The 22,052-nt window shown below is 48.1% G+C and overlaps 1 protein-coding gene across 2 annotated transcripts in view; it reads left to right on the forward strand.

Moving 5' to 3' along the window:
* The window catches only part of BICDL1 (BICD family like cargo adaptor 1), a 33,024-nt gene extending 11,633 nt beyond the window's left edge, over positions 1-21,391 (forward strand). The window contains exons 3-11 of one of the 2 annotated variants that reach the window (XR_015730295.1): positions 1,827-1,943; positions 8,158-8,304; positions 9,690-9,869; positions 10,396-10,614; positions 11,829-11,972; positions 13,399-13,529; positions 14,908-15,028; positions 16,389-16,497; positions 17,581-17,789. Coding sequence is in view for 1 of the 2 variants with exons in the window: in XM_060685159.2 (XP_060541142.2) it covers positions 1,827-1,943; positions 8,158-8,304; positions 9,690-9,869; positions 10,396-10,614; positions 11,829-11,972; positions 13,399-13,529; positions 14,908-15,028; positions 17,581-17,781 (1,260 nt within the window). In the remaining variant the exon portion in view is untranslated. Of the gene's footprint in view, positions 1-1,826; positions 1,944-8,157; positions 8,305-9,689; positions 9,870-10,395; positions 10,615-11,828; positions 11,973-13,398; positions 13,530-14,907; positions 15,029-16,388; positions 16,498-17,580 lie in introns of both variants that reach the window. The other variant, XM_060685159.2, reaches the window with a different exon arrangement.
* Positions 21,392-22,052: the final 661 nt, after the last annotated feature.

A 22,052-nucleotide genomic window follows, 5' to 3' on the forward strand; every position in this document is an offset into this window, starting at 1 on the left:
GGCAGAGAACCCCTTGCTTAAAATTTTTGAAGCCCACCCCTGTGCGTCTTCGAGCAGAACAAGATGACTGCGGCTCCTTCATCAGGACCGACAACTGTCTTTGTAGAACGGGGTTGTTCCTGAGGACGCTCAACCAGGGTTGGAAGGAAGGTTCCTCAGCTTCATGGATGGTTCTGGTTTCTTCTTCCAAGCTGCTGCTAAATCAGGAGGCTGGTTTGCAGCCTAGTTAGTAGAAGGCCAAGTCCCATCAACACGGTGAACCAGCTGAGACTCGCCTATTGAAATCCCTTGAGGTCGAAGATAAGTTCATCCGATCTCAGTCTTATTTTCTCTTCTCTCTGTCGGGAAGTCTCTTGCCCTCCCACCGCCTGGTAAACAGGAAAGTGGGCAGGAGTCAAAATCCTGAAACCGGTATATTTTGATAGATCAGGTGATTCACGGCTGATTAATGCTTGATTAATCGTTGGTGAGATCTAAGCAGGGGGTTGGATTAGAACAGGGGTCTGCAACCTTAAACACTCAAAGAGCCATTTGGACTCGTTTCCCCACAGAAAAGAAAACACCGGGAGCCACAAAAACCCTTCCCGTGCCTGACCATTTCTTGAGCGGCCACAAAACTAGGATATGTAGTTGAATTAAACCTTCTGTTTTCTTCTGAAACTTTTCTTTTCTTGGATTTATCCATGGTTATTGAAAAGCTCAATAAATCGTGTGCTGGTGGGTGTCGCACATTGGCGGTTGTGATGCATATTTTGAGTGACAGGGAGCCGCAGCAGAGGGGTGAAAGAGCCACATGCGGCTCCAGAGCCGCAGGTTGCTGACCCCTAGATTAGAAGACCTCCAAGGTTCCTTCTAACTCTGGGATTCTGTTATTCTACTGCCTTGAATGAAACGTGAGGAGTTCATCTGATCGTTTTACATTAGCGTGATGGAGATAAATGCTTCTGACATTTTATTCCTACCCACCCACCCCCCTTTTGTTTATTCCTACCCCCCCTCAAGATATAGATGGATCTTGACAGACTTGAACACTGGGCCCTCTCTAACTAAATGATATTCGGTGTTTTTAGAAAAGTAAAGTTTTACATTTAAGCAAGAAAAACCAAACGCACAAGTATAGGATAGGTGGTAACTAGCTCAACATTAGTAACTGCAAGAGAGATCTTGGAGTCCTAGTGGACAATCACTTGAATATGAGCCAACAGTCCTTCCTTCCTTCCTTCCTCCCTCCCTCCCCTTCCTTCCTTCCTCCCTCCCTCCCTTCCCTTTCATTCCTTCCTTCCCTCCTTCCCCTTCCTTTCTTCCTTCCCTTTCATTCCTTCCTTCCTCCCTCCCTCCCCTTTCATTCCTTCCCTTTCATTCCTTCCTTTCCCTTCCTTCCTTCCTTCCCCTCCCTCCCTCCCTCCCTCCCTTCCTTCCTTCCTGACTCAAGGTTGACTCAGCCTTCCTCTCTTCCTCCTTTCCCTTTCCTTCCTTCCTTCCTTCCCCTCCTTCCCTCCCCCTTCCTTCCTCCCTCCCTCTTCCCTTTCATTCCTTCCTTCCTTCCCTCCTTCCCCTTCCTTCCTTCCTTCCCTTTCATTCCTTCCTTCCTCCCTCCCTCCTTCCCCTTCCATTCCTTCCTTCCTTCCCCTCCCTCCCTCCCTCCCTCCCTCCCTCCCTTCCTCTAGGCATATTCCCTGGGTTTCCTGTTGATTTCTCATCCAAATATTAATCCAACCCAACTTAGTTTTTCCAACAGCCGCCAAAGTTGATTAGTGCTCTAAGACAACTACAGGCATGGCTCCCTTAAACGTCAATTAAAATGACGGTGTCTTCTTATTTTGCAGACGTCAGAAGCGGAAAGAAAGCTTTCCACACAGGTTCATGTCCTCCAAGAGGACTTCAGGGAGAAGAGGTCATCCACCAACCAGCACATAGTACGACTTGAGAGCCTTCAAGCAGAGGTGAGTCTCCTCCAGGGTTGGGCGATCTCGGGCAATCCTATTCGACCGTGATGGCCTCTCAGTGCAAGGGAACTTCATCTCCCAGAATTCCAAGCCAGTCCCCAAAAATTTAGAAACCTCCAAGCTGGAGAAGCTTTGTCTGAAGGTGGCTTTGGAGAAGATCTAGGTAGGACAACTTGCCACAGCCAACACACCGTGGCCATCTCACGGCGGCTGTCAGAGTTCTGACGGATGCCCTAATTAAATCATGAGTCTCGAGCCAAGCTTCAAAAGAAATCCAGTTATTTATTATGAGCTTCATGTCTGGCACGTTCCCAGGTGAAGCCAGCTCTGATCCTACGTAATTTACGCTTCAATTATGATCCTGTTTCCCCCTCCCCCCCAGGGTGTGTCATCAATCACATTCGCCAACGGAGCAATTTTGCGGGTTGTAAAGGTCACTCCCCTCCGGGCTGCTGTAGGTAACCCTGGGAGACAGCCTTGAGAGAGATAAGCATGGAATGTGCATCTGTCTTTGGCTGCTGTGCCATTTTGCTGGTTTCCCATCCCCCCTGGCCTATGGCAACTCGAGAGCAGGCCAGGGATGCTTTGCGAGTTGACAGCAGCCATCTTGCCACAGTGAGTTGGGGTTTTGGAACTGTCGCCAGGAATAATTCAATGCGATAAATATTACCAAACACTTTCGTTGACCTTTTGAGTAGAAATCGACCTCCAAGGTACCTTCGGATCGATGAAAGTAACTTGATTAAATATGAATGCGATCATTCTTTTCATTCCCATTTTTGCTCCAAGCACCCTACAAAAGTTTTAAATGAAAAGCATGCCTTTTCATACTCAAAACCATGGCAGATATAAATGTTGCAAGAAACCCCTGGTTGCTTAAAAAACAAGAGAATTTAGGCTAGAACCTGGAAAACTTCTCAGAGTGTCTACGTAATATTTGAGTTGCCCATCAGAAGTCTTTCCAGCTAAGAGGAAGACTATAGAGAACGTAGTTGAAATCAGAGGTGGGTTTCAGCAGTTTCTGACCAGTTCTGGAGAACCGGTAGCGGAAATTTTGAGTAGTTCGGAGAACTGGTAGTAAAAAATTCTGACTGGCCCCGTCCCCCCAGCTATTCTCTGCCTCCCGAGTCCCAGCTGATCAGGAGGAAATGGGGATTTTGCAGTAACCTTCCCCTGGAGTGGGGCGGGAATGGAGATTTTACAGTATTCTTCCCCTGCCACGCCCACCAAGCCAAACCCACAGAACCGGTAGTAAAATTTTTTGAAACCCACCACTGGTTGAGATGGTTCCCTTCCTTAACTTTGCCAGTTTCTTGTTCCCGACCCTACATTTTGTGAGCCCTAATTGTCCCATTTTAACCTTCCTTCCTCCTCCCCCTTCCTTCCTCTTATCGGAGCAGCAAATCTTGGAAGTAAGTATGAATATTTCCACCAGGTTTGAACTGCATGTCATCAGGTCCGACTTTTGCATGTCCTTTCCATCCTCTTCTGTCGCTGTCTGGTTACTCAGCTTCTTCATGGCCTTTTGTGTCTCACTGGTCTGCACATGGGGGTGCTGGTTGAGTCATTCACGTGTAACATACATGAACGAAACCCACCGCCACTCTCTATGGAAGCACACCGTCTTTAAAAACTCCGTGATCGTGCTCATTCGCCAAACCTCTGCCAGTTAGCATGTTTGATCAACCCCAATGGGTCCATCTCATTCGTCATCTCATGTGGTCAGTGGGATGCTTTGAGGAATTTCCCATCAGGCTCTGCTCGCGAGAATCCTTTGGAAGTTTCCAAAATTTCTGGAGTTTTAGATATTTTAGGATGGAGAAACGAATCCATGTGGAATAGCCGGGGAGGAAATGAAAGTCTTCTTAGAAATCTCTACTGGCAGTCCTTGAGTTATGACCCTATGGGAGCCTGTCCGTAATGGTCAGCTTTACCAAGTTGGTTTTACGCTTTTCTTGTAGCAGTCGTTAAGTGAATTTGGAGGTCATAAGTGTGAATGTCACGGCTACTAAATGAATACTTCGGTACGGAAACCTATTGTTCACTTGGGAGAGTTTTGCCGAAAACCAGAAGAAAGTGCTAGTTTTTGGTAAAACCCTCATAAAATGATTTTGGGCTACCTGATTATCAGAAATTTCATTTATTTATTTATTTATTGGTTTGATTTATATGCCGCCCTTCTCCGGAGACTCAGGGTGCCTTACAATGCATTAAGCAATAGCCTTCATACTTTTGTATATACCTGCTTAGTAGGGCTTTCGCCCCCCGCCCCAAGCGGTGTTCTTTTTTATACAAAGTCAGCTTATTGCCCCCACAATCTGGGTCCTCATTTTACCTACCTCGGAAGGATGGAAGGCTGAGTCAACCTTGAGCCTGGTGAGATTTGAACTCGCAGTAATTGCAGGCAGCTGGCAGCTAAGTGCTACTTAACAGCACTTTAGTCCACTGCACCACCAAGGCTCATATAATGGAGCCTTGGAACCGTCGCAAGTTGAGGACGAGCTGCGGTTATTAAAATTCTGAAAGGTACGGCAGGATTCCATTCTGAGTGGAGTTCAATCACCCGGTCAAATTGGTTTCCCAGATCCAATTGGCAAGTTAGTTTGAAACGTCAACGCCAATCCATTATCTCCAAATCGATGCCGACGGATTGGCCCCTCTCTCTCGATCGAAGGAAACGCTTCTTTCCTTTAACTGAATCAGACTGGAGTCCATCATTTCCGAAGTCCCAATCGCGCCGCCACTTTTTGCAAAACAAGATTTTTTTTTCTCTTATTCACCCACCCAAGAGAGTCGCTAATTCCCATCCCCCCCGGGGGGGGGGGCTCCTGCGTAATAGGTATTGAGGGAGGTTGTCTCATTTAATCAAGCTTCATGAAGGATCAGGTGGGGAAATCTTTTTTAAATTCCCAAGGTGCCACGAGAGAAATGCAACGTGGAAGATCGCAGCTCTGTCTCCGAAGCGGAGAATCTTAAAAAGACAAGTCCACGCTAAAATTTAAAATCTAAAATATAAGAGCGTTGGTAGTACAGTGGTCTAATGCACCCTGTTATTAAGACCAGCTGCCTGCAATTACTGCAGGTTCGAATCTCGCCAGGCTCAAGGTTGACTCAGCCTTCCATCCTTTCTAAGGTAGGTAAATTGAGGACCCAGTTTGTGGGGGCAATAAGCTGACTTTGTATAAATATACAAAAGGATGAAGGCTATTGCTTAACGCATTGTAAGCCGCCCTGAGTTTCCGGAGAAGAGCGGCATATAAATCAAATTAAAAAAAATAAAAAAATAAAAAATTGGCACACGTTTTCGTGCCCATTTCTCCAGTTAAAAAAAATGCATTTCTGTGCGTCTTTTAAAGTCAGGGGCAAGCCACCAGAGCCATCAAACTCATCTTCTTCTGATGAATAGAATTCAAAGGGTTCATGCCATGTCAGATTCCCAAGAAAATTCCACCTCACCGTTTTTACAAGTCATATTTTTTTTTCCTCTCCCAGCGTTTCTTTTTCTTGGATATTTTTTTTCCCCCTTCCTCTCTTCGTTTGGGGGACTTTTGACTCCTTATCTCATTCCTAAACCTGGGAACAAATATATACCTCAAAAGAAATACTCAAGGAGTTACTCACGCCTGCTAAAAAGCAGAATTCCCAAACATTCACAAGGGAAGCCGTCACAGATCGCAGCTAGACGTAAGGGAAGCAGGAGGTGGGGTAAGCTTGGGCTACCCCCTTTCTCCAACTCCCGGGACATTCCTGGTTGCGTTTCTTCCTGGAAATGGTGGTTTGTTATCTTGGCAGAAAAGAGAAGGGGAAAATTCTGCTTGCTGGCTGGGCAAAATGTTGCCTAGGCTGCATTTCATATATTGCGACAGCGGTTAAGCAACTTCAGCGTTGGAAGTTCTGTAATCGAACAAATACGCACGAGGCTGTGTGAGCACACCTAGGCAGACAGACGGCTTTTGGGGTGGGGGTGGGGGAATAGTGGGTAGGGGGCATCTGGGCAGCCAAGGGGACAACTCCAGTGGCTGATTAAATGAGAATGAGGGTGGGGCTTTGGTGGCAGGGTTCGAGCAGCCGCAATCTTGAATGATTTGACCCCCTGGTGCAAACCTCTGTGTCTACACTCCCTCGCGCACACATTCGTGGATGCGTGTTTGTATGTGTGTGTATACACATCCATATAGATATATGCACGCACACGCCCATGCACATGTATGTATGCATGTGTATGATCACATATATGTATATGCAAGCATGCATTCAAACATGCACTTACACTTGTTCATGATATATAGACATACACATACCTATACACATTCATCTCTCTCTCTCTCTCTCCATTATATCTGTCTGTGTCTATCTATTTATCTACTCTATCTATCACTATATTTATCTGTCTATCTATCTATCATCTATCTATCCATTTATCTCTCTATCTCTATATCTCTACATTATATTGGTCTGTCTATCTGTTTATCTATCTATCTATCACTATATTTATCTGTATTTATCTACTTATCTATCATCTATTTACCTACCTACCTACCTACCTATTTATCTCTCTCTCTATATATATATATCTACATTATATCTGTCTGTCTGTCTGTCTATCTATCTATATTTATCTGTCTATCTATCTATCTATCTATCTATCTATCTATCTATCATCTGTCTATCTATCTCTCTACATTATATCTATTTCTCTACTCTATCACTATATTTATCTGTCTATCTATCTATCTATCTATCTATCTATCTATCTATCTATCATCTATATCTATCTATCTATCTATCTCTATTTATCTTTATCTCTCTATCATCTATCCATCCATCCACACACACATACATACACATTGATTCCTATATATACAGTAGATACACCCAAAGACTTTCACCCACGTGCACATTCACATATATACTCACACCCATTCATGTGTGCATGTATATGTCTATGCAGTATATATATATATATATATATATATATATATATATATATATATATATAACTAAATATACACAAACCTATACACATTCATGTAGGTGTATATCCACACAGGTACATCCACATTCATGCATGCCCATACACATGTACACATTCACACACATGCAGATTTACAGATATGTATATATCAGAGGTGGGTTTCAGCAGGTTCTGACCGGTTCTGGCGAACCGGTAGCTGAAATTTTGAGTAGTTCGGAGAACCAGTAAATACCACCTCTGACTGGCCCGCCCCCATCTATTCTCTGCCTCCCGAGTCCCAGCTGATCGGGAGGAAATGGGGATTTTGCAGTAAACTTCCCCTGCCACGCCTACCAAGCCACGCCCACCAAGCCACACCCACAGAACCAGTAGTAAAAAATATGTGTGTGTTGTCTCTATATATGTGCATACACAAACACACTAAAGCACATACACAGAGGGTTGGACTAGAAGACCTCCAAGGTCCCTTCTAACTCTTGTTATTCTATATTCTATATTCTATTCCCACATCCATATTTATACGCAAACACACAGACAAAACTTTGACAGCACAGAAGAATTCTCTGCCTAATAGCTTTCCCTCCTTCCCTTGAGAAAAACCTCCCTTATAACTCTCAGAAATGTCCCCCTTGTCCCTCAAACTGGTCTTGTGAGGCCCCCCCCAATGATGTTCATCTCAGAGGTTTCTCACACGTACACACACCTTGTGCAGGCTGAACACAACCACAAAGGAGCTTTTTTTTCCCCCAGAGAGAAGGAGGCTGCCACAATTACCCTTGTATTTGGGAACGATGGCGGAGAGGAACCGAGCAAGTGGGGCGAAGATCTCCCCAACCCCCACCCATCCCGCTGACCTATCGTGGAACCTAAGTTCATCTCTTAAAATCCCTCTGGGAATTCCAGAGAGGCGGAGTGACCGCTCGGCCTCCTTCCCTCCCTCTCCTTTGCTTGGCAACGCACATTCCAAGCTCCGCAAATTTAAATTCCTCCCACTCCGCGAGCCAAGTTCCAGAAGGGAGGGTAGGTAGGTGGGGGGGGAAAGAGATCAGCTCTGCTTCCGTTCTCTTCCCACATTCCACTGATCCGTCGTTCCGTTCCAGGCTGTGTCCACAGGTGCGGCTTCTCCCTGCCACTCAGGTCCTTTTTCCTTCTGGCTTCTCCAGAGCCCAGGTCCTCTCTCTTCTCCAGACACGCTCGGTCTTGACATTGAGACTCTCCCCTTGCTTGCTTTTTCAGATTAAGATGCTGAGGGATCGGAAGCAGGACCTGGAGCGCCGGCTCAGCGCCATGATGGAGGAGAACAACCTTCTCCAGGGGACGGTGGAAGAACTTCAAGACCGTGTCTTAATTTTGGAACGGCAAAGCCATGAAAAAGACCTGCAGGTAGGAATGGAAGCCCGAGGACCCCAGAAATGCCAGGAGAAGAAGACCAAGGCGGGCTTTGTCTCAGGAATTCTTAGAAGTTGTGGAGGTCCATCTCAGCCCTACAAAATGGGACCCGAGAATCAAGGGAAAGAGTAGGTTTGGGAAACATGCAGAGGAGGGGTCATTCTTCCTCCTGGAACACTAAGTAAAACTAAAGTAAAGTCATCTAAAATTGTGGGTGCTCCATCACGGGAGGTTTTTAAGAAAAAACTGGACTTCCACTTGTCTGAAACAGTAGTTATGTATGGGGGTCTCCTGCTTGAGAGCGGAGAAGACCTCTGAAGTACCTTCCAACTCTTCTCTTCTCTTCTCTTCTCTTCTCTTCTCTTCTCTTCTCTTCTCTTCTCTTCTCTTCTCTTCTCTTCTCTTCTCTACTCTACTCTACTCTACTCTACTCTACTCTACTCTACTCTACTCTACTCTACTCTATTCCTCAGCCTCCTTCTGCTTCTGTTCTGTCATATCTCCCAACCCATGAAAACCCACTTGAGATTTCTGGATCATTGCAAGTAATGCAAGCTGATCCTTCTAGATCCTGGATCTAGTTTTATGGATTTTCCTAGTTGGGTGGCCAAATTTCCTTCAACCCTACATGGCTTAGGTCCGGGGTATTTGCAGGATCATCTCCTACCCGCCTCCCACCGTCCTGCCCGCTCTCACAGGGCTGCCCTCCTCAGAGTACCGTCGGCCAGACAATGTCGGCTGGCGACGTCCAGGGGTAGAGCGTTCTCTGTAGGCGCCCCTATCCTCTGGAACGAGTTGCCCACCGAGCTTCGGACGGCGCCTGATCTCCGCTCCTTCCGTCGGGACTTAAAGACTTCTGTTCCAACAAATGGGTTGACCCTGATCCTTGGGTTTTATTATTTTGATTGTTGTTGTTTTAATCTGGGTTTTAATCACCTTACTTTTTATTATCGTATGTTTTTAACTTGTGTTCGCCGCCCCGAGTCCTTAGGGAGAAGGGCAGCATATAAATTTTTGGTAAATAAATAAATAAACCCAAGACCACAGGATTATCATCTCCTCCTAAAACCAGGGAGGGCCCATCCCAAGACCCCAAAATTTGTTGTCAAACTAATTTCCCATAGATCGATGTGTGGATATTGAAATTCACTAGGAAAAATCCTTGGTATTGAATTGAATTCATGTACCGTAGTATGACTCATCCAATGTAAGATTGCGCTGAGGTTCAGGTCCCACCTGCTACATTGCGCTGGCCCTTTTCCTGAATAGTTCCTTGGAGGTGCCCCTCAACAGCTATTCTAGGTCAAGCTAGGTTGGGTTTCAATCACCGGTGACCTTGGTTAATTCTCTTCTCTTAGCTATCTTTTCGTTCTTATCAGTTGCACCAGAGCCAGCTGGAACTTCAAGAGGTGAGACTGTCCTATCGACAGCTGCAGGTCAAGATGGAGGAGCTGAATGAGGAACGAAGCCTCCAAGACTTCAACTCCACCAGAATGTCTTTGCTGTCGGAGATCGAACAGAGCATGGAAGCAGAAGAGCTGGAACAAGAGCGGGAGCAGGTACGAAGCGGTGGGGCTCCAGAAAACTTTGGAAGCTGTGCCAAAGTAGGACAATTCCTTGAGCTTCTAGGTTGTCCTTCAATCGAACGTTCTTAAGATGGTCAGATGCCAACAGATCGAGGCTGAAAGTTTGGGGTGGGTGGGAAGAACTTCCTAAGGAATAAGATCCTGTACATAATTGGATCCTGCAGATGTAATCATCATCATCTCCTTTTAATAACCCCATAATCCCTTGCGAGGTGGAGTCGCACTGAATGGAACTAGCAGAGTGTTTTAATGGCCGGATGCCATTCCTGTTGCCAGTACGGAGTTTTGTTCAGCAGATATATTCTCATTGTCCCCAGAGAGAGAAATATCTGCCTCTACCTAGGATCGAAATCACAGTCTCCCGACTGTGAGGCGAGAGCTCCACCTCTAGGCCACTGCACCATTCATCCTGCAGATGTAATCCTGGGTTTGAAATCCGTCAGATGGGTGTCGTCGTATTTCGAACACTTTTTTTTTTTTTTTAATTCTGTTACCACAGTTGAGGTTGCAGCTTTGGGAGGCCTATTGCCAAGTCCGTTACTTGTGTACGCACCTCAGAGGGAACGACAGTGCGGATTCTGCCGTCTCCACAGACTCTTCCATGGACGAGTCTTCAGAAACCTCCTCAGCCAAAGATGTTCCGGCCGGCAGCTTGAGGGCTGCACTCAGCGAATTGAAAAGGCTGATCCAAAGCGTGATTGATGGCACGGATTCCCCGGTAAGCGGGGTTTGGGGGGTTACCACTATCACCCCATTAATAGCAGTTAGCATTGAGGTTTATATCGTCATCCTTCTTTTAATGATCTCATAATCCCTTGCGGGGTGGAGTCCGGGCAACTGAATAAAACTAGCAAGAGTGTTTAATGGTGTTGTGGTTCGCCAGCAGCCTGCGGAGCTGGCAGTGGAGGGTGAAGAGGCTGGGGAGGAACATGGGCCAGTCCTGTAGTCTGGGGAAGGCCCAGACGAGGGCTCTGCGTCGGAGGCAGAGATGGGGCCAGGGCCAGCTGGGAGTGATGCGCAGACTCCGGAGCCCCCAGAGTCGGACAGCAGAGAGGCAGAGGAACAGGAGGAACCTGTTCCTAGTACACACGTGTGCAGAGCTGCCAGAAGGCAAGAGCAGCTAAAGCAAAAGGGACGGCTCGGGAGTAAGGCCAGGAGATGACTGGCCCCTCCCATAAGGCTTAAAAGAGAAACAAAGGCACTTGGGCCTTTTTGCAGGAAAACAAGGTTGCTAACTCTGTTTCCAGTCGGCATCTCTTGTTTGTTTCTGAACTTTGTGTGGCTTTGCCAAGTAAGGCCTTTGGCAGGGTGTCAAAGAAGAGAAAGGTTGGTGATTATCCCAAAGGACTTCTTCCGAAGGACTTGTTTTGCAACTGATTGGGACTCAGCTGGGAATGAACGCAATTCTCAGCCGTTACACTAAAATAGGTTTGTTTGGGACTAATTGTGTCTTGTAATGACTCGGTAAGCCTCGGTCACAACAAATGGCCGGATGCCTTTCCTGTCGCCTATGCGGAGTTTTTTTCAGCAGATATATTCTCATTGTGCCCAGAGAGAGAAATATCTGCCTCTACCTTGGATCGAACTCACAGCCTCCTGATTGTGAAGCGAGAGCTCCCCTTCTAGGCCACCACTCCGCTCCAGCATTTAGGCATATATACTGTCCTGAAAATCAAGCTATGTGAACCTAGCTTGATTTGGATGGAGGAAGGGGAGGGGAGGGAGGGAGGAATAGCAATAGCACTTAGACTTAATGTATATATTTCCTCAGAGTGCTTTCTGGCTCTCTCTAAGCGGTTTACAGTCAGCATCTTATCCCCCCCCAACCATCTGGATCCTCATTTTACCAATCTCGGAAGGATGGGAGGCTGAGCCAACCTTGACAACATCCCTAATATCCCTGGGTAAAAGACTTTTCGTATCTTTTTTCAGGGCTCTCGGAGAAGTGATGACGATGCTTTGGAGGAACAGATCAAGCAAACGAGTGAAGATTCCAGAGCCCTGAGGGAGTTAATGGAAGGCGAACGGGGGAAACTGAGGCAGAGTCTGGAAGAGCTACAGCAGCTTCACAGCCAGGTAGGAAGGGATGCAGGGAGCAAGATTCCTTTGTTGCTGTTTTTAAGAGCTTCCTTTGATGGTTAGAGAGAGAGAGATAATAAAGGTAAAGGTTTCCTTCGCAAGATATGTGGTAGTTGTTCCTGACTCTAGGGGGCAGTGCTCATCTCCGTTTCAAAGCCGAAGAGCCAGCGCTGTCCGAAGATGTCTCCGTGGTCATGTGGCCGGCATGACTCAATGCCAAAGGCGCACGGAACGCTTACCACCAAAGGTGGTCCCTATTTTCCTACTTGCATTTTTTTACCTGCTTTCGAACTGCTAGGTTGGCAGAAGCTGGGACAAGTCATGGGAGCTCACCCCATAACGCGGCATTAGGGATTCGAGATGCCGAACTGCCAACCTTTCGATCAACAAGCTCAGCGTCTTAGCCACTGAGCCACCGCGTCCCTTAGAGAGATAATAGGTAGGCAGAAAAGTAAGGTTCTACATTTAAGCAAGAAAAACAAAATGCACTGGTACCGTATAGGTGGTACCTTGCTCAATAGTAGTAACTGTGAGAGGGATCTTGGAGTCCTAGTGGGCAACCATTTAAATAGGAGCCAGCCGTGTGCAGCAGCTGCCAAAAAAGGCCTTTATAGGTGATAAACAGCATTTAGGATTCTAGCTGGAAACCAACAGATGTTGCTGAATGGACTTCCACCTATCAGTCAAACCATCCACGCTGTACCAATTGAAATTTTTGGATAGTCTACAAAGGCAGCCCCACATAACTTGTACTATGTAGTCTAGCCATAATGGGATTCAGGCTACAACAGCGGTCCCCAAAGCCAGCACCATCTAATGCACTAGCTAAAGATGGACAAAAGTCTTCCTAAGCCAGGGCCTCCACCTGTAGTTCAAGCAGAAGCCACCACCTCCTTAGGTGGAACACAACCTCAATCAAAACCAACACAACACAACGCAGCCAACTCACACCTCAACCAAAGCCAACACAATGCAGCCAACCCACACCTAAACCAAAGCCAACACAACACAACGTAGCCAACCCACACAACCTCAACCAAAGCCAACACAACACAACGCAGCCAACCCACACGGCCTCAGCCAAAGCCAACACAACACAACGCAGTCAACCCACACAACCTCAATCAAAGCCAACACAACACAACGTAGCCAACCCACATGGCTTCAACCAAAGCCAACACAACACACCGCAGCCAACCCACACAATCTCAACTAAAGCCAACATCACAGCATCTAAGGAACTAAGCTGCAAACAAACCACTTCTCCACTTGCGAAGGTTTTTCTGGAGTTCAGCTGGTCTTCATTGATGTATGAAGTTCTGCTGGACATCTCTAGATCGAATGGACCCATTCTTTTGCCTTGCTATGAAACCCACATCACAACCTTGATTCTTTCCACCACCACCCCCTTTGTCTTTGTCAGGTGACTCTGTTGAGTGTAGAAATGACTTCGCTGAAAGAGGAAAGAGATCGACTCCGGGGATCGGCGGAAGATAAGGAGATGAGCGAGCAGCTCTTGAAGGCTATCCGAGACCGAGATGAAGCCATTTCTAAGTAAGCTGAGAAAAAGTTTGGTTGAGTGGCAGGATCGGCATTAGGGAGAGACAAGGGTGGGGCTTAATATCTAAAATTTGAGATCCATCGCCAGGAATTCCAGTAAGGTGGCTTCCGTGGCGATTTTGACACTGGTTGCATGGTGATCCTCCCCTGCACCAAATCTGATGAAGGGCTCAAAATGCATCCAAAGGCATTCTGTAGACGACCTTGGAGGTCGCTTCCAGCCCTATGATTCTGTTCTCTCTCTCCCTCCCTTTCTCTCCTCCTTCTCTCTCTCCCTCTCCATCCTTCTTTCTCTCTCTCCCTTTCCCTCCTTCTCTCTCCCTCCCATTCTCTCCCCCTCTCCCTTTCTCTCCTTCTCTCTCCCTTTCCCTCCTTCTCTCCCTCCCTCCCTCCCTCCCTCCCCCTCCCTCCTTCTTTCCCCCTCTCCCTTTCCCTCCTTCTCTCTCTTTCCCTCTCCCTCCTTCTCTCTCCCCCTCCCCTCCCCCTTTCCCTCCCTCCTTCTCCCTTTCTCTCCCTCTCCCCCTCCCTCCTTCTCTCTCCCTCTCTCCTCTCCTCTCCCTTTCCCTTCTCTCCCTCCCTCCCTCTCCCTTTCCCTCCTTCTCCCTCCCACTCTCCCTCTCTCCTCTCTCCCTCCCTTTCTCCCTCCCTCTTTCCCTCCTTCTCTCTCCTTCCCTCTCCCTTCTTCTCTCCCTCTCCCTTTCCTCCTTCTCTCCCACCCTTTTCCTCCTTCTCTCTCCCTCCTTCCTTCTGTTTCCCTTTCCCTCCCTCCCCGTCTCCCTCCCACCCTCTTTTATTCATTTTCTGCTCCTTTGATGATGGACCCAGAACACAGGTGTGATTATCAGAAAAAAAAAAAGGACCAAATAGCCACCTCATTGCTGCCCTCTCTCGCCTGAAAACAGAGAATATTGGTTGCCTATTGAGTTTCAATGCCGGAAATCGAGGAAGCTTCTGGTAGTTTAGGCTGTGTGTAGGTTACCGACTCTCCTGTATCCATGGAAACTGGCTTCTTAGGAAGTCCAATATTCATTCTGTGAAGGGGATTTTTTAAAATGTTTTTTCCCCCACTTTTGCAATACCGAAAGTGGGGGGGGGGGACTGTGTTCTGTCAGCCCTGGCTGCGTAGGCAGAGAAATATATATATATATATTTCTTAAATCAGAATTTCATGAATGGCCACCCTTGCACGCTAGAATGGCCATCTGGCTCCGCTTCCCCCAAGCCTGGTGGTACTCATGCGATGTGTTGGGACTGCAGATCCCATATTCCCCAGCCGGGCTCCATCTGTGGGGAGAGATGAAAAGGTGACCCAAAACCCAAACGTCTCTTAAATCATTTTGTTGTTTGTTGTTGTTGTTGTTTTGGTTTTCAGGAAGAACGCTGTTGAGATGGAGCTGGCCAAATGCAGAATGGACATGATGTCGCTGAACAGCCAGCTGTTGGACGCCATTCAACAGAAGCTTAATCTTTCGCAGCAGCTGGAAGCGTGGCAGGTAGGAGGAAGAGGAAGTCAGGGCCAGGGTCTACCTCCTAACCCGTAGAGGTCTTCTTCTGGGTGGTGCCACATGGGCTTGATAACGAAAGGCCTCCCTTGCCCAGAACACTGGAAGTAGAGGGAACCGGCGGGGTGAACTTCTCAAAAAAATGTCTTTTTTCTCCACCGTGTTGCCTTCTCTGGGTGTTTCTTCTCTTTGATCCAATCGGACTATAAGTCAGGAAAATTTAAAAAAATGATTTCAAACTTGAAGAGGGGGGCCTTGGTTCATTTAATGTCCACGGTTTTTGTTAGATCCGTTGTAAACTGGGTTCGATGACACTTTTGAGGGTCTCGGGGTGGAGGAGAAAGAGATGGTCGAACGTTCTTCCTTCTTTGGTGGAACTCAGCTTGGGACACTTGGGGGGAAAAACGCCCCTAAAGAGGGCTTCTGAAGGAGGAAAAAGCTGGTTTGGATCAGGGCTTTTGACGACACCCCTCCAAAAATGTTGCCTGCAAAATGTCCAGGGCCAGGAGAGATCCTTGTTTCTCCAGGGTTGCATGACACAGTAGATGAATTTGTGAAGGATACACATTCATTGACCCCCTTTGTGGGAGGCAGGAGGAGAAAAGGAGGAAGAGGAGGAAGAGGAAAGGAGGAGAAAAGAAGGTGGAGGAGCAGGAGGAGAGGAGGAGGAGAAAAGGAGGAGAAAAGAAGGCGGAGGAGCAGGAGAGGAGGAGGAGAAAAGGAGAAGCAGGAGCAGGAGGAAAAAAGGAGGAGAAGCAGGAGCAGAAGGGGGAAAGGAGGAGAAGAGGAGGAGAAGAGGAAGAGGAGAAGCAGGAGCAGGAAAAGAGGAGGAGGAAAGGAGGAAGGAGGAAAGGAGGAGGAGAAGAGGAGGAGAGGAGCAGGAGGAGAAAAAGAGAAAAGCAGAGGAGGAGGAGGAAAGGAGGAGAAGCAAGAGGAGAAAAGGAGGAAGAGATGGTTCAAGTAGAACTGGGCTCTTCTTGAGGTCCTTGTTCCTGGGGTTCACGACCCCCCAGAACTGACCTTCCAAGGGGTTCCTCCTCTCCCAGCATCCCTCGCGTCCAACCCGTAGATCCCAAGAGGCTTTCCCTAAAACGCATCCTCCTCCTCCCTTCCAAGCTTTCAAGTCCAGCCCTCGGGACTGGTGGCCACCTTCTATCTAGAGACTCCGAGGTGGCCCCTCCAACTCTCCTTGGCCTTGTGCAAATTCCCCCTTGATCCACAAGGGAGGAGCATCACAAGTTGGACGTTCCTGTCCCCGCATCCCGCAGCTCTCCTGGTTGAACTTGTCCTCCCTTTTTCCTTGTGGTCATTTCTCTTTCTCTCTCTCTCTCTCTTTCTCTTCTTTTTCCAGTTTGCTTCTTCAGGCCTTTTCACTATTTGGCTTCTTTGGTTTCTGATCTAGTGGCCTTTATCACTTCCCGTAACAACAGCTTTAGTCGTACACCCCTCCTGCCTTTAAGGTGAGCGCCCTCCCCACGCACCCCGCTTCTTTCCCTTCCCCATGGCATCCTCTCATGTCCCATCCCGCCTGGGGTACCGCTTCATCCTTTCGAGCAGAGACTGGAAATGCTTAGAACAGGGGTAGGTAACCATGGCAACTTTACGGTCCTGTGGACTTCAACTCCCAGAATTCATGCTGGCAACCAGGAATTGTGGTCGTAGATTCAAGAATTCCCTGTAATTAGTTTATTCCATTCCACTAACTAACCTGTTTCCCCGAAAATAAGACCCAACCGGAAAATAAGCCCTAGCATGATTTTTCAGGATGCTCGTAACATAAGCCCTACCCCAAAAATAAGCCCCAGTTAAGATCGTCAACCAGACGGAGGTGTTAAGTACTGTATTTCTCCCAAAATAAGACCTAACCAGAAAATAAGCCCTAGCATGATTTTTCAGGATGCTCGTAATATAAGCCCTACCCCAAAAATAAGCCCCAGTTAAGATCGTCAACCAGACGGAGGTGTTAAGTACTGTATTTCTCCCAAAATAAGACCTAACCAGAAAATAAGCCCTAGCATGATTTTTCAGGATGCTCGTAATATAAGCCCCACCCCAAAAATAAGACCCAGTTAAGATCGTCAACCAGACAGAGGTGTTTAGTACTGTATTTTCCCCAAAATAAGAACTAATCAGAAAATAAGTCCTAGCATGATTTTTCAGGATGCTTGTAATATAAGCCCTACCCCAAAAATAAGCCCCAGTTAAGATCGTCAACCAGACGGAGGCGTTAAGTACTGTATTTCTCCCAAAATAAGACCTAGCCGGAAAATAAACCATAATGCGTCTTTTGGAGCAAAAAATAAATATAACACCCTGTCTTATTTTGGGGGAAACACGGTATTTGAGTCCCGTTGTGAAAATAGCTGGTAATCACGTGATCTGAATTTTTATTTTGACTGCAAGTGGAGCTGCGCCGCCCCGCAAACCGGTTCCGAATAGGTCACACTAGTGGGCCACAGATTGGGGACCCCTGCCCTACATCTCTTCCCCTCCCATCGTCACTGGCTTCTCCCGAACAGTTTTTCCTCTCTCCCTGGCCGTAGGATGACATGCAGAGGCTCATCGACCAGCAGCTGATGGACAGACATCCTAAGGAATGGAGCCAGACGATGATGTACACCACCAGCAGCTATGGAGCCAAGCGGCGCACCCGGCCTTCGCCTATGCTGAAGGTCCAGCAGCAGGGCTCCGAACCGGTTGGAGCCGAAGGGAATCGCCTGTTTTCTTTTTTCAAGAAAAATTAATTGGAAAGGAGCGGTCATTGTTTTCCCCCCCATATTCATGTTGGGTTGGTGATGGGGAAGTGGGGAAATGGGGAAGGAGGGGATGGAGGTCAGGAAGGAAGCTGGGAAAAGCTGGTGGCCGATGGTCCCCCAGCTCTAATCCTTGTGCAAGCTACTGCCAAAAAGCCATTCAGCATTTGTGCATCACACACACACACACACACACACACACAAACACGCGATCTGTGAGGTCCGAGTCACGTTTACAGGCACCCTCGTCCATCTCTCTGCGTGTACCGTTGCAACAGGGAAGGGTTTTCCTTGATCTCTTAACCATCAACGTTGGTTCGACCCCCAATCTGGGTTTCCTTCTATAGGAAGGAATAGTCCTCGATTTACAACCATCCGTTTAACGACCAAAGTTAAATGGCACCGAATAAATAAAGGGACTCAACCACCGCTTTTCACACGCGTGACCGTTACAGCATTTCCCCCAGGGACACATGATCCAAATTTTGGTCGCTTGGCAACTGGCGTTGCACTTAACGACTGCTGCGCTGTCACATGATTTCTCCCATTTGTAACCTTCCTCTCCGGCTTCCGTGCATAGTCAATGGGGGGGGGGGTGGACGCCAGATTCACTTAATGACCCGATGATTCACTTCACAAGGGTGGCGAGAAAGGTCGCAAAATGAGGCAAAGCTCCCTTAACGACTGCCCTTGCAATGGAAATGTTGCACTCCGCCGTGGTCGTAAATCGAGGACTGACCTATATTGGACGTAGGGCCGGGATGTCATGATTGCCGGTTTCTGGCAGAGAGCCAACGCCAAAAGAGACATTCGGGTGTAGAAAGACCGAGAGGAAAAATTGGGCCAGCGTAAAACAACAAGCAGGATAAGACTAAACTTCTTATCTGCTTGCTGTTATTCTGGATTGCTTAGTCACGAGGTGGAGATAACAATATTTGGGGACCTCCCAAAACATCTCTAGAAGGGATTTGTGGGGGACAGAACATCAACTGAGAAGACATTTTAGCACACGCTCAGTTATCGAGATCTTCCAACAGCTGTCACGGGGATGCTTGTCTAAGATCTCATGAACTTGGGGGGGGACAACCAGAACCTGTGAGTGAGAAGGCCCAACTCCTTCAAAATCTGGACCGGGTTTAATGTCTGTGCGGCCCCCAAGGGCAAAGGAAACCTAGTTTATAGTTAGCCTGTATGACCTTAAAGAGTCCATGGGGAAGTCAAAATTCAAGAGAGAGGGTGAAGCGCCCTATCTCTAAACGAGGGGTGGGCTTCAAAAATTTTAGCAAGGGGTTCTCTGCCCGGTTGCTGGGTAGGTGTGGCCATGGTGGGCGTGGCCTAGCCTCCTGCACCACGGGGGTGTCGGTGGCGATTTTGCCCTCCCTGGGCACCAAAGGCTTTTCTTGAGCCTCTGGGAGAGTGAAAACAGCCTCCCCAGGCTCCGGAGGCCCTTTTCTGGCCTCCCTGAACTTCCGGTAGGCCGGTTTTTCGCCCTCCCTGCATTTACCTGCATCCAAAATGGGTCGCGTGGGGACTCCTGGGAGGGGCAGAGCTAGCCAGGAGTGGGATTTGGGGGTTCTTCGAACTGCAGAGATTCTTAGCTAGAGGTTCTCTCAAATCCCTGTGAACCCCCAGCAGCCCCACCCCTGCTGTGATCTTATCCTGCACTGGATGATTTGGGGAAGGGGCTTCAGACTCTTCCAATATTACTGATCCCCCTCTCCAGCCATGTGGGCTACCATCTTTTGAGGTGGGAATAGTGTAATGAAAGCAATCGCTGGGGCAAAAATGGAATTTGGGAATTTACCGGTGGTTACCTTTCCCGTAAGGTGGGGGAGGCGAATCAGGGGATGGTATAGTAGGTGGCACAACTAGCAGGAGGCTGAGGAATAGAAGAAGGGACCTTGGAGGTCTTCTAGTCCAACCCCATGCTGAGGCAGGAAACCCAATCCCATTTCGGACCAATGGTTGTGCAATATCTTCTTAAAAACTTCCAGTGTTGAAGCATTCACAAGTTGTTCCACTGGTTAATTGTTCTCACTGTCAGGAAATTTCTCCTTAGTTCTAGGATTTTTTTCGACATTTGCGTTATCGGTTGTTCTTACAACCTACCTTACCTTCCTCACAACTTCTGCTTCTTGGCCAAAAAGCTCATGGAGGGTTTGCCAGGATTGCAGGAGAGGTGGTGGCAGTGGTGAAATCCAAATTTTTTTACTACCGGTTCTGTGGGCGTGGCAGGGGAAGGATACTGCAAAATCCCCATTCCCTCCCCACTCTTGGGGGAAGGATATTGCAAAATCTCCATTCCCACCCCACTCTGGGGCCAGCCAGAGGTGGTATTTGCCGGTTCTCCGAACTACTCAAAATTTCCGCTACCGATTCTCCAGAACCTGCTGGATTTCACTCCTTCCTGTCTCTGTAGCTGAGCTCTTGGGAGACGGCAACCAAGAACAGAGACTCCTCCACTTACAACCATTTGCATAGTGACCTTTCGAAGTTACAGCGGCATTGAAAAAAAGAGATTTAGGCCCGGTTCTCAGACTTACGACCGTTGCACTATCCCTAGCGTCAGGTGTTCGAAATTCTCAAACGCTTGGCAACTGGCAGGCATTCACGCCAGTTGCAAGTGACTGTCGATCTCTGTTTTGCGACCTTCGGACAAGCAAAGTCAAGGGCAAAAGCCAGGTTCGCTTCACGGCCAAACGAGTCACTTAACCGCTGGATGGGATTCGCTTAACGACGGCAAACGCTCGTCCCCGTGGAGTGAAACTCGTTTGGCGGCGGTCTCGCTTAGCCACGGAAAATTTGGGGGTCGGGAGTCGAGGACTCTCCGTAAAGAAATAACTTTTAAGGCAAGATTGTGTGAACCGCAATAGGGAGTTACGCCTGCGACCCAACTTCCTTGGCTAAAGGAGAGAAAAGCAGAATATGCGTGGGGCGGGGCGTAGAAATGCACGCAGATCCAGAGGCAGATCATGAAGGCAGAGAGGCGAGATCCCATCCCTAAAAGAAAGAAAATCCCTGCACATAAAACACTTTTGCTCCTCTCTTCTCTTTTATTTTATTTTGGAAAGGAAGGGAGGTTTAATTTTTCAGCCTGGCTACAGAGAAAGTCCGATTAGCCACGATAGGCAGTTTATATATCCTGTGCCCCTCGGGAGATGTAGGGGACTACATTTCCCGCCCCCCCTTTGCCCTGCCTGCATGGATGTTGTTGGAATGTTTGGGAATGATGGGATGTGTAGTCCAAGAGGTCCAGAGGACACTGCCGGGGAAGAGAGCTGGGAACCGAAGGCGGCTTTCGGCTGCTGGCAAAGGCCCCCTCGGCAAAGCCCCTTGGCTAGTGGCCTGACTGGCGCCTTCTTCCCCTCTGCCAGCGAAACTGTTAAACTGGTTTAGCTGGTCACTGGGGAATGTGGGGTGGGGGGGTTTACTGGGTGAAACAAGCACATCGCTGGAGCGGGCAGACAGAATGTATTTATATAGGTCTGTGTACATAAATACCAAAACCATATCGTAATTTTTGTACGTAGCAGTCCTGTATATAACTGTACGGTTTTTATAAGATATTCTATAAAGGCATATTTTAGTAGAAAAAAACAAACGAACTGGTCTCCTGGTTCTTTGGGTGGGGGAGGGGGGAAACGGGGTCTCGGGCAAATCAATCTGGACGTGGTCGTGGTAGATTAGTGGCCCCCAACCTTTTCGGGTTACCAGGGACCGGTTCCTTGGAGAGAGGTTTTCCCGCGGACCGGAGGCGGTGTGGTTTTGTGCGCTGCCTGTATCCCGCGGATGGGGCTTCGCTTATTTGCGTGGCCCAGTGCCGGTCCACGGATCAGGGGTTGGGGACCCCTGTCGTAGATGGAAAGACAGAGGCGCAGCCATCCTTGTTAAGGACGTCTTTATCACGTCTGAATCACAGTCTGACTGGACTATTAAAGCAGCCGAGTGTTCTGACCCGGCTGTCCAAACACGACGAATCCTCTGAGGTAAACTCAAAAGATGGCTTTATTAGAAGTGCCGGCAGCCCCGGCAAAAAGTTTCTCTCAGCGCAGGTTAACAAGTCCATCCCGCCAGAAGATGAATAGTTGTCTGGCACATCTATTCATCTCCGCCCCCTGCCTTTTATCCCCCGAGCTAGGGTGGGGCTTCGCTAGCAGTAGTGGCTCTTCCGTCCCAAGGACTGGCCCATAGATTTCCACTGCTCTCCTCTCTGCCTTCTGCGCATCCGCACGTCAGGCACCGGACCCAGCTGTTCCTCCTCT

Source organism: Pantherophis guttatus, chromosome 17 (assembly GCF_059756535.1).
Source record: "Pantherophis guttatus breed Tessera chromosome 17, ASM5975653v1, whole genome shotgun sequence".
NCBI lineage: Eukaryota > Metazoa > Chordata > Lepidosauria > Squamata > Colubridae > Pantherophis > Pantherophis guttatus.